General features: G+C 42.0%; 2 protein-coding genes across 4 annotated transcripts in view; one reads left to right on the forward strand and one right to left on the reverse strand.

The window, feature by feature from the left end:
- Positions 1 to 11,861, reverse strand: part of chtopa (chromatin target of PRMT1a) — a 214,866-nt gene that overhangs the window by 151,345 nt on the left and 51,660 nt on the right. The gene's annotated exons all lie outside the window — the stretch shown is intronic.
- Positions 1 to 11,861, forward strand: part of gatad2b (GATA zinc finger domain containing 2B) — a 54,470-nt gene that overhangs the window by 32,268 nt on the left and 10,341 nt on the right. For all 3 annotated transcript variants that reach the window (XM_070984190.1, XM_070984192.1, XM_070984191.1), the window contains exons 3-6: positions 2,181 to 2,310; positions 2,990 to 3,121; positions 4,299 to 4,427; positions 9,734 to 9,901. In XM_070984190.1, coding sequence (XP_070840291.1) covers positions 2,181 to 2,310; positions 2,990 to 3,121; positions 4,299 to 4,427; positions 9,734 to 9,901 — 559 coding nt within the window. The remainder of the gene's footprint in view (positions 1 to 2,180; positions 2,311 to 2,989; positions 3,122 to 4,298; positions 4,428 to 9,733; positions 9,902 to 11,861) is intronic.

The raw sequence follows: 11,861 nt of genomic DNA on the forward strand, positions 1-11,861 counted from the left end.
AGTGATGCACTGATCCCACTTTTGTCAGATCAAGTTCATTACATTTGGGTACTTGAGAATCTAGAGTAGCGATAGGAGTACTTAATAATACCACGATAGTTCTAACATGCTCTGTGCACACACACGGACCGACAGACGGACTGATCTTGGATCAGGTACGGTTGTAATGCAGTAGAGTGTTTTTTCCTGTGTCAATGAAGTGTTGCATTTGACAGCCTTGTCTGTTTCCTTGGTCAAAAGTCTCTGAAGGACAGTCACAGCAAGAGTCACATCTGATGCCAAAGCATCAGAGGAGCTCACTTTTCCAGTTGACGCCTCAAATGGTAATAGTCTGTCTGTGATGTGGTGATGGCTTGGACATTCATACCTCAGTAAAGTGGCATTGGGTGCCATACTATCAGAGTAGTGATACGAGTACATGTACATGCGCACAGTATCGAACCTAGTACCTAATACTGGTTTCGGTATTGGGACATCACTACTCACGAAGTCCTCCAGAAATGGTAGAACCTGCAATAAGCTCTCTGAAGTAGAGAGGCAAAACAAGCCACTCCTGAGCAAAAGACAAGTGACAGAAAACATCTGTGCAGAGTCAGCCTGACTGAGCCTGAGAGGATGGGCTGAGGAGAACAGGAGGAGCTGCCCACAGCCTGTGGAGACCTACCTTAAGAATACTTTAAGCTTGAATGAAGCTATATAATGTTTCCAATGAGAATCCAAACAAACACTTCATTATAATTTCACACAATGTTATGTCCTGACAGACATGAACTTGACATAAACTTGAAATATTTTTGTAATAACACTAATACAATAGGATTCAATACCGTAGATAAGCAAATATACACAGTATGATGATCGTCACTTTTCAAACCACAGTATACTGTGAAACCGGTTTACTGCTGAAACCCTACTGAGACATCATTTCACATGTTTCCCTGAAATTCACTCTGATAGATTTGAGGCCGCATGGATAAAGCTGCATTTGACCCAAACCAAAAGTTTCCGTACGTACAAAAGACAATTGTACTCAGGGTATGCACTGAAATGTCCCTTTATAAATCACAACCAAGTGGAGGACTCATGGACACATCCCAGCCCCTGCACTCACACAAAGAAACATGTATTGATTATGCAAAAGCCTTCATGAATATTGATATTCATACAGTATTGTTCCTGTGGAGACCAGCAGCGGTGTTACACAGACTGAGAGGCTGATGGCTGCAGCAGCTGTCAATGCAGTCAGTTCAACATACAGGACAATTCCTGAAATCAAACAAAATAGTCAGACATGGAGGTGGATGCCTTAAACCCTTTGCTGCATGCTGTCAGAGTATGGACTGGTGGTATTTGTTATGTATGTGTATAGATACATGGACTACATAACTGAAAGCAAAGAAGAAACCGCAACATGTTTCCTCAATTTTTTATAGTAGACACATGCATGCAGGTGGTGAAGCGATGTCGGGTGAAGTGGCTGGAGAAGACAGAGTGTGGCAGCTGCAGCAGCATCTCCAGTGTGCTCTGTGTGGTTGTGTGGCAGTCATGTGTTCACTGAAGCCATTTTGCAAACGATTCGAAAACTACCAAATGAAATATGCACAGCATTAGATTTTGTTTAGAATCTACCTGTACTCGGTTCTCTAATTCTGTAATTGATCATGACCATTCCATCATTTAGGTAATGTGGTTGAAGGCGAGATTAAATCTGGATGTTTAGGCTTAATGTCAGAGAAAGGTGAGCCAGACTGTCCAGAAGCTGCCACGTGACACATCCTGGCATTGTTGTTAGCATTTCAGTACAACAGTATAAGTTTTTCTAAATCCCAGCTGGTCTGTGGCAAGTGGCATCTTTCAAGCCCTGTTTGTGTGTATGCAATTGAAATATGGCCCCTAGTATTTTTCTGAAACTTTGGGATCTCGGCTAGAATTTCAAGTAAGGTTCTGTTTGGGTTACTTAACTGAAATATAAAGACATATTTAAAGGAAAAAGTGGAAATCACCCTGACAACCCTGCTAGCAGTCCTCACATCCAGCTTCACCAAAGTGGGTTGAACTACCTGATAAACTGAGCAAACAACTGGAAAACTCCAGATCAAGTTTTGAGAAACTGGCAAATTTCATGAAGAACATTTCCAAACCTTGACAGGACGTTTTTTTCTTCTTGTTTCTCCATGAAGTGAGGCAGACCATGACAGACGAACTCCGTCTCCAGACGTCATCATCCTGTCAGACAACGAGGCGTCCAGTCCCAGAACAACTCCTCGTCCTGATGAGCGCCTGCACCAGGCCAACCTGGACATGTTCAAGGTAAAACCATCAGCAACAGTCACTTCACCTCTGCACAGCTTAAACCTGAATAAAATGTCAGTCAGGGCTCACACTGAATCTCTCTATAGTCCTGGATTAATCAACAAGATTAATGCACCAGTGAGACATTAAAGCTACAGAGCATGCATAGCAGGACTTCCCTTCCTATGGCTTCTTCTCATCACGTGGAAGAATCATCATGATGATAAAAATCATTTAGAAAATACAGTAGAAATTAAAATTACTAGGAAATCCCTATCAGAAGTACAATTACAGTCCATCAGGTATGTAAAAAGAAATAAAAAAAAAAGTCATCACAAATAACTCAGCATCCACATTAACATTTCATCCAGTCTGTAAATCTAAACACTATACACAGGTCACATTCTTGCTTTTAACTTCTTTAACTGCTTTTATTTAAATGTGTATTTAAACAGGCTATTACCTCAAAGGTGTGTGATAAGTTGCCATCTGGATACCATGTGTCACTAACTGTGTGTGTGTGTGTGTGTGTGTGTGTGTGTGCGTGTGTGTGCGCGTGTGTGTGCGCGTGTGTGTGTGTGTGTGTGCGTGTGTGTGTGTGTGTGTGTGTGTGTGTGTGTGTGTGTGTGTGTGTGTGTGTGTGTGTGTGTGTGTGTGTGTGTGTGTGTGTGTGTGTGTGTGTGTGTGTGTGTTCCAGGGGAAAACAGGAGAGGAGAGGCAGCAGATGATCAAAGCTCTGAGAGAGGAGCTGCGTCTGGAGGAGGCTCGCCTGGTGCTGCTCAAGAAGCTCAGACAGAGTCAGATGCAGAAGGAGAACGTGGTGCAGAAGGTCAGTGCTGCTGCTGCTGCTGCTGCTGCTGCTGCTGCTGCTGCTGCTGCTGCTGCACTTCATTCACTGATCACACTGCTGGTCATCCTTTTGTGCCAGTAAAGTTATTTGTGCCTTGACTTTACTTCAGTGTTTCTAGTTCATGTTGCCTAAAACTGTACTTCTACGGTACATGTCAGAGGACAATATTGTTCTTTTTGCTCCACTGTGTTGGTCTGACAGCTGCTGTTCCAGATTACATATTCAGATTTTAGTACAAAATGGAATCAGATAATAATTTCTGGTGTATCATTATAGATTACAACACGAGCAGCAAGAGCTAGCTCAACATTCAGTTCACACATTGATATGAACCAGTTCACTTTTATTTGAGCTGCAGTGCTCACATTCATGCAAAGGCTGCAGACCTCCTATAACATAATCTAGTTATTTGAAAGTCTGTCTGCTTGCTGGGAAACAAAGGTAGCTGATCCTTATAACATATCGTTTCAAATTCATTTCCTATAGTTTGTTGAAAGCCGTGAGCGTAGTTCTTAAAGTGTTGCATGGTGGTTTAGTTTGATTTGAAAAGTTTAAACTGTAACGTGGACAGTAACTGAAGCAGACAGAATGATCACTATGAAGGATTAATATCAGACCAGTAATGTCACGACCCGACAGACATGTGGTGTCAGGAAGCTGCTTTTATGCTGTGAAGTCTGTCATCGACTAGTAGTCGATAGTTCAAGCCATTAGGCAACTATTATGAGGCATCCATAGCAAAGTGCCATAGCAGAAAACAACCATGGCAAGAATTTAGAACTCTGACTACCTGCTCTTGAGACAGTGACCATCTCCATTGTCAAAAATATTATGTAGACTGATCCCAGCATTACTCAATCAGGTATCAAGTGTGTGCACATTACAACACTGCTGTGCTTTAAACATTGTTGACAGTATTTGATACAAATATGTGATCAGTATTAAATGTGCTAAACTTGTAAAGTCATTGCTATGCTTTTTCAAGTTGGCTGTTATTATGGTCAAGCTGTAAGTGCACTCCTGTAATATGATCCAAAATATGATCTGGAGTGTGAAGTTCTGTCAAACAGCAGGGGTTACATACACATGTTAGTGTCAGAGAATTCTCAGCTGTTAGTTTTATTGCAGTTAATGCCACGTTGTCTGTTGCATGCAGGTTCCGGTGGTCCAGAATGCTGCATCCTCTGTGCAGCCTCCACCCATCCACAGCTCTCCTGGCCTGGGGAAGCTGCCTGTGAGGCCAGGCCTGCACAACCCTGAGCCCCAGAACCTCCGCACTGCACAGGTAACCATTTCAACTCCGCACCTCCAGAGTGTAAGGAGAGGGTAAACCGTGGTTTGAAATCAGCAGAAACACAGTGAGCACTTCCACTACAATAAAATGACTATTTTATTAGTTCTACTTTATTAGTTCACTCGACTTGGTCTTGAATCCAAATTAGTTATTTGTGTGTAACACCAGAATATGTTCTCAAGTAGAGCTACCTTACTGAAGCAGTTTTTATTTTAAAGTCTACCCACAACTTATTGTTGTATTATTATTGGTCCTGAGTATGTCCGCTGGTCATGGTTAGTACTACTAAAACAGTTATGTGATATAATGTCCACAGTGTCTCCAAAGCAGCTTTGTCAAGTCTGAAAAAATAATTACAAATTTATAACATGAAAGCGCTGAGGTGTGGAGTTTGAAGGACAGGGGCCATTTACCAGGCAGAGAGGATCAAGGAAAAATGCTATCCCATTGCACTGTGGGAAAAGTAGGATGCAGTGTTTTGGAGACTGACGATACTAGGGACAAATCATAGGATGTGTCGGCCTCTGCTGCACACATTTTGACCATCCTTTTTGTCTTGTTTTGAATCTGTCTCTTGTGAGTCCCCTAACTTCACTGAAATGTAACTCTAAATCACTGGAGGACTTCTCTAATGGGACAAAAGGACTTTGGTGTTTTGGGGGAGGAGCCGAATTTTGTCAGTCTACTGACTGTGAAATTTAAATTTGACTTTGTTTAGTCTTGTCTTTGCTTTGACTTAAGTGGTCTCAATTACAACCCTGAAATTCCATTTGGAGGAATCGAAAGCGAAGCACAGATGCCTTTTCCAGAGGTGAATATTATCAATCTCTGCCCTCAGAGGTCTTATCATTCCAGTTCATGTAAGTGTGGAGAGACAGAAGTCTGCTTGATCAGAGTAAAGGTTCAGGTTAAATTAGTATTAAGGCACTGGTGTAGATTGACATTGATACTGGGCTTAGTTCAGAGAATGAATGGGTTCGCAGAAGGTCCCACTCTGATTATGAGACAGCTTCTTGCTGGAAGCCTTTGTTCTTGCATGACGTAGCCCTGCTCCTCCATTACATGTTGAGATGGTATTAATATTCAGCAGAACTGTGTGAACGTGCGTGCATGCGTGAGTAGATGCGTGAGGACGTGCATGCGTCAGTGAGTGTGTGTGCTGGATTGCCATTTCGGCTTGTTTTGTATGCATGGTGATGTTCTGCCTCGTTTGTTGTCAGTTCACTCAACAAGCAGCTGCTGCCCTCTGCTGCCCACACTGTGAGTAACATGTGTCTAAATACACTACACACTGGGTCTGTGTACTGCGTATGAAGGGGGAATCTGTTAACATGGATGCCAACTAAACCTGGCAGGCTAATGCAGCAATCCTGCATTAAATCCACCCTTCATGGAGGTTATCAGAAATTGAGTTGTGGAATCACTAAAATGTGGTTAGAAAACTCAAATTTAACTTAACGACTAGACTTCTGTTGTGGAGACAGATATACAGCAGTGGTGTTAGCCTTCTTAATGTTGCCAGCCTATACTGTAACTCCAACCTGAAAATGAGATGAGCAACAAAAGATATCCATCCATCCATTTTCTATGCCGCTTATCCCTTTCGGGGTCAGGGGGGGCCGGAGCCTATCTCGGCTGTCAACGGGCGGGAGGCGGGGTGCACCCTGGACCGGTCGCCAGTCGATCACAGGGCACCGTTCACACTCACACTCACACCTAGGGGCAATTTAGAGTCACCAATCAACCTAATGAGCATGTTTTTGGTCTGTGGGAGGAAGCCGGAGTACCCGCAGAGAACCCACGCATGCACGGGAAGAACATGCAAACTTCACACAGAAAGGCCTGACCCGGGAATCGAACCGGCGACCTTCTTGCTGTGAGGCACGCACACTACCTGCAGCACAACAAAAGATATGACATGGAAATTCAGTGTTTCAGACACATTTAAAAAACAAAAATAGGTAGCTGTTGACTGCTTACTTTAGTTTGTCACCAGCTACTTGATTGTAATACTGTGCGCCCTCCTTCACAACTATTTAACATTTTAAGAGAGCAGGACTAAGAGGTTTTCGGTTGAATCTCCATTAATTTCTCATCTCCAACTAAACTTAGAAAGTAGGTTTATGAACCAAAGTATTTAAATTGGACCATCTACCAAACATACTTTCTGTAATCTAGTCATGTGGTTAAATCTGCTTAATCATGCACGCATCACTTAAGGTCTCACAGCATTCACTCAAAATAACTAATTGTGTAACAATAGTGGAAGTGTGAAAATAGTGGAGGCCTTTCGGAGCACAATGTAGAACAAAATAGCACTCACAGCAATGCAGATACATGCATACTGTTATTGTCAAATAGTGGTTTTATCTACCTCAGTGGAAGCAAACTACTTTCCTGACTTGCGTATATTAGAGATTGTAATGTCTGCTTGACATCCAGCTGAAGCCGTACCCTGAAGCCTTGGGACAGCTGCACTAATGCCTTTAAGGTTCACATGTCCAAACATTAGCCAAGCATTCTTTCTCTGTTTTGAACATACCTGGTCTCTACATCCCTGAGTCTCCTGAAGCAGTAGACCACAGGTTTCCAGTTTTAACCATGCTGCTGCAGCAGGACTTATCCAAGCCAGTAACTGCTAGCATCAGCTGACACCACCATGTTTTGAGGATGTGGGAAATTTTCTATTCCAGCCACTTTCATCAAAGATGTACCGTAGAAGGTGAATCTGCTAGATCTCCTCTGTTTCTCCAGAAACTACAATGTCATCCATACAGACTTCTCTTCCTTCCAGCACCAGTAATGTTTCTCCTACTGGAATCATCAGAAAAAGAGTAATTGGTTATATCTGAAAATTCAATACCTAAGTTTCTGAAAGGAGAAGAAAGAGATCAGTGCATTGCTAGTTCACTCACGGTCAGATGAGAGAAAATGGAAGGATATTCTGCAGGTAGAGCTGCAGAGTGTCAAGAGTTTGTTACATGTTTCTCCATGGATGAGGAGCTAAGGGAAGCTGAGCAGGAAATAGTCAGAAAAACGTTCCCAGAGGAGTCGGCCAGCCTCCAAAAAGGACAGAATGTGAAACGGACAAACCACACATACAAACTAGTGCTGTCAAAAATATTGCGTTATTAACGCGTTAACGCAAATCAACGGCGTCATTTTTTTTATCACGCGATTAACACTCTTTGTGACCTAGTGAACTTGTAGTTTTATAAGCTGTGACTGCTAGTAACGTTACAAAAACTACAGGATCCGGTTGTAAACCGGAAACAAAACAATAGGCACGCCCCACACACGTGTTTGGTCTTGCCTGCTCGCTAGCTGTAAAAGAGTAGGCTACCGGTTTGTGTGGATGTCAAGCACGACACGCCGAAATGGATGCGAACAAGATTCTGAATGGAAAGTTTAGTTTCAAAAAGTTGCCAGATGGGTCGACTGACAAGACCAAAGTTATCTGTGTATATTGTCAGTGTGAACTAAATTATCACTGCGGCACATCCAGTCTGAAATACCACCTGATGGCCAAACACACGGCGAATGCGAATTCTCCGCCGCCTCCTTGTCAAAACCAGGCCACAATGGATGGCTTTCGACAGAGGCGTATGGATACCGCAACTAAGAACAAGCTTACTGCAGCCATAGCCAAGTAATGTTCATTGTTTCTGGAGAGAAATAAGAGGCTGGGTTGATAAGCCTCTGGTGAATAAACACAGGAGCAGTATAGTCTGACTCTTGTATGTTCAGAGGAAACTGAAGAAAGGAAAGTTTAAGCCATGGTTTAACTGCACTGTAGCCTGAGTCCTAGTTTACAATGATGTGACCTTTGTAACTTTATCTTGTATCACCCTGTTTTGATCCCTTAGAAAGGGTTGTTGAAGGGGCTTTTTTGGAACCAAGTATTTATTTTTTTGTCATCTGTTTATTGACAGTGTTAAATTGTGTGAGATTCAGTTCATTCAAATGTGAATGACTGCTCAAAGTGAGAATGTTAGTGAGAAATATAACACTACACATTGTTGTTTTCAATAAAAAACATTTGCACAAAGCAAGCCTGTCCACTTTTCCATGTTGATATCAGTATTAAAATGATAATTAATGGGACATTTAGAATAGATAAAAATGTGCGAGTAATTTGCGATTAATCGCAAGTTAACTATGTCATTCATAAGATTAATCGCAATTAAATATTTTAATCGATTGACAGCACTAATACAAACTTAATCTGATTCTTGAAGTTTAGAGTCAGTGGACGTCTTAGGACGGCAGCTATGCCTGAAGAGTCAGAGCATCCAGTCATACTGGCAAAGGATGTGGATATACTCTCTGTTACTGTCAACACACATTGTACATTTCATTGTATACAGTATATTGTTTATTTTAAAGTTTTGCACTGTTTACCTTATTGTTCAGTCTTTTCCCTAAGCAAGTACATTGAGTGCAATGCTGCTGTTTGGACAGGTTTGTCATGAAGCTTTGTCTTTTTCTGGAAGCTGGGCAGTCATGATGGATGCTTGTGTTCTCTTTGACATGACTGACTCTGAATGTGACGTCATTAGTGGTGGTTAAGATCACTCTCACCTGACTATGTGCTGGTTAGCCGCTGGCATAGAAAAGCTTGGAGACATTGGAGGGAAGGACGTTGAAATTGAATGTGTGTATAATTCATCTGTTTGTCCTTCAAATTAATTATTCTGTAATGAATATTTAATAGTAACAATTATTTAATGATAATTAGGTACCAGAATGTAGGAGCAGGGGACTATTTGGGTTGCACACCTGTCAGTCAGTCACCAGTCGTAGTTGCTGGTTGTGTGCGTGTGCACGCGCACACACACACACACACACACACACACACACACACACACACACACACACACACACAGGATCGTAGCAGCAGTAGTTAATATCATCCACTCCAGCTGATCATCAGTTTTATTTGTAACGAAGAGGGTGAGTTGGGTGCTGTTGTTTTCTGTTGACTACTATCCTCCAGTTTTGCTACAACATCTATGCAGAACATCTTGTAACATAAAAACATTTTCTGTGCATGTCTACAATAAACAACTAAAGCAGCTACAGAGTCATGCTCTTGGATTGGAGAAAGCGTGTCAGACAGACCTCCTTCCATTAGCCCTCTTAGCAGCTATATTATTATAGAGGAGGACCTCTGCAGTGTGTTTGATGACATTAAGAAAACCAGAGTGTTGACCAAACTCCTGTTCAGCAGAATGAAATGTCTTGAAAATCCTGGACTTTTCCTTTCATAAAACTCCTTTGTTTTTTCCTCTCTGAAGGGTCATACAGTCATCAGGTCAGCAGCCAATGCCAACCTGCCACCCATGCTGATGTCCCAGAGAGTGATAGCCCCCAACCCTGCCCAGCTGCAGGGCCAGAGGATGTCCTCCAAGCCTGGGATGTCTCGCTCCAGCTCTGGCATGGCCAATCCCGTCAGCTACCAACAGGTATGGATTCATACCAAGCCTGGCTAAATGCTCCAAGCTCTGCACTGCATTCACTGTCATAGATGTCATACGTTTTGTTGACAGAGATGGAAGGTTTTCTCTCTGTATTTGTGCCACAGAAACATTTTGTTCAGACATGATTGTTCCTTGTGATTTTAATTTTAAAGTAGCAAAAAACAGTAACAGTTCAGTGAGTGAGTAGCCCACAGCAGCCAGACTGAAAAAGGTATCTTGTGCAGAGTATCCTGCTGCATGCTGTGTAAAACAAATAGAAGCAAATGCGATAATTAGCTAATCTTTTTTGATATATACTCAATTGAAAACAGTACAAAGACAATATACTTAATGTTTTTGGTTGGTTGGTTGGTTGGTTGGTTGGTTGGTTGGTTGGTTGGTTGGTTGGTTGGTTGGTTGGTTGGTGTTAATATCTGCTTATTCTGAATTTGATGCAGCAACATGTTTCAAACAAGTTGTGGCAGGAGCAACTAAAGACTGGGAAAGATGTGGAATGCTCCAAAAACACCTGTTTGGATCATTCCACAGTTAAACAGGTTGATTGGTAACAGGTGATAGTATCATGATTGCTTATGAAAGGAGCATCCTGGAAAGGCTCAGTTGCTCACAAGCAAGGAATGAGCGAGTTCACCACTTTGTGACAGGCACCTGTGTACAGGTTTTAGAGAAACATATGGTGCCATCCAGACAGTCATTTTTAGGAACATCCCTGCTTATTCCAGTAAGACAACAACAGTGTGACTTTGTAGTAAAAGCGTACAGGCACTAGACTGGCCTGCCTGCAGTCCAGACCTGTCTCCCATTGAAAATGTGTGGAGCGTTATGAAGTGCAAAATACAACAATGGAGGCCACGGACTGTTGAGCAACTGCAGTTGTACATCAAGCAAGAGTGGAAAAGAATTTCACTTTTCACTTCCTTGGTCGGAGTGGTAAACAAACCCCTGTCCCATCTTTTTTTGGAACATGTTGCAGGAAACAAGTTCAGAATGAGTGAGTATTTACAAAAAACAGTTACGTTTCTTGACATATACATTAAATGTCTGGTCTTTGTACTGTATTTAATTGAATATAGGTGAAAAGGATTAGCAAATCGTAGCATTCTGTTTTATTCATTTTATTTGTGAACCTCCAGACTCTGTTCCAAAAGTAAGAAACCCTCTTTTAAAATCACATTGATGTTTGTAACAACATGAATTCGTAAAACTGCAGTCAAACAACATATCCGTTCTCAACACTCATATGGTCACTCAATTTGTCTAGACAGATGGTACATTTTTAAAAACTTATTTTGGTTTTTTAAACAGCATGTAACAACACCATTCCCACCAAAGATTTTCAATTTGAGGTTCTTCAGATGTTCAGCTTTTGGACCTGACGAGAAACACTTGATGGTGTCTGATGAAGACAGATCAAAATGTTCCTGGGAGCTGTCAAAACAGTGTGCTGATCTTTGTCTGACATCATATAATTAACTCTCATAAAGAGGAAGATTCCACCCAAAAGGGACCCGAGAACAGTCAGATTCTATATCCAGCTAGACCTGATTATACTGTAATAAGACCCAGTGCAAAATGCACTTCATTCGAACAGAGCCACATAGAGATAGAATGCCAACACTGACAACTGCTTGGATCTACTCCAATATTAGACATATTGACATCCAGAGATCCAGGTCCTGCAGCAATACAACAGGACCTCTGCCAGACATGGTTCCCAGACCAGGTCTCAGTTACTAGGAACCAAATGGGCCTGTGAAAACTTCTTTGCCACAACCCAGGGCCTTAACGGACTTAACATCCCCATCTCTACAGAGTGGACAGGAAGCTCTTAAAAATGAACTGTGTCTAAAAACTGATGTATACATACAAACCCACACAGTAGCTCCAGACTTTGAAAGACAAGTGGTAGCAACATTTCTCATGACTTCACTTGGACGAGCCCAGG

The sequence above is a fragment of the Chaetodon trifascialis genome, chromosome 17 (assembly GCF_039877785.1).
Source record: "Chaetodon trifascialis isolate fChaTrf1 chromosome 17, fChaTrf1.hap1, whole genome shotgun sequence".
NCBI lineage: Eukaryota > Metazoa > Chordata > Actinopteri > Chaetodontiformes > Chaetodontidae > Chaetodon > Chaetodon trifascialis.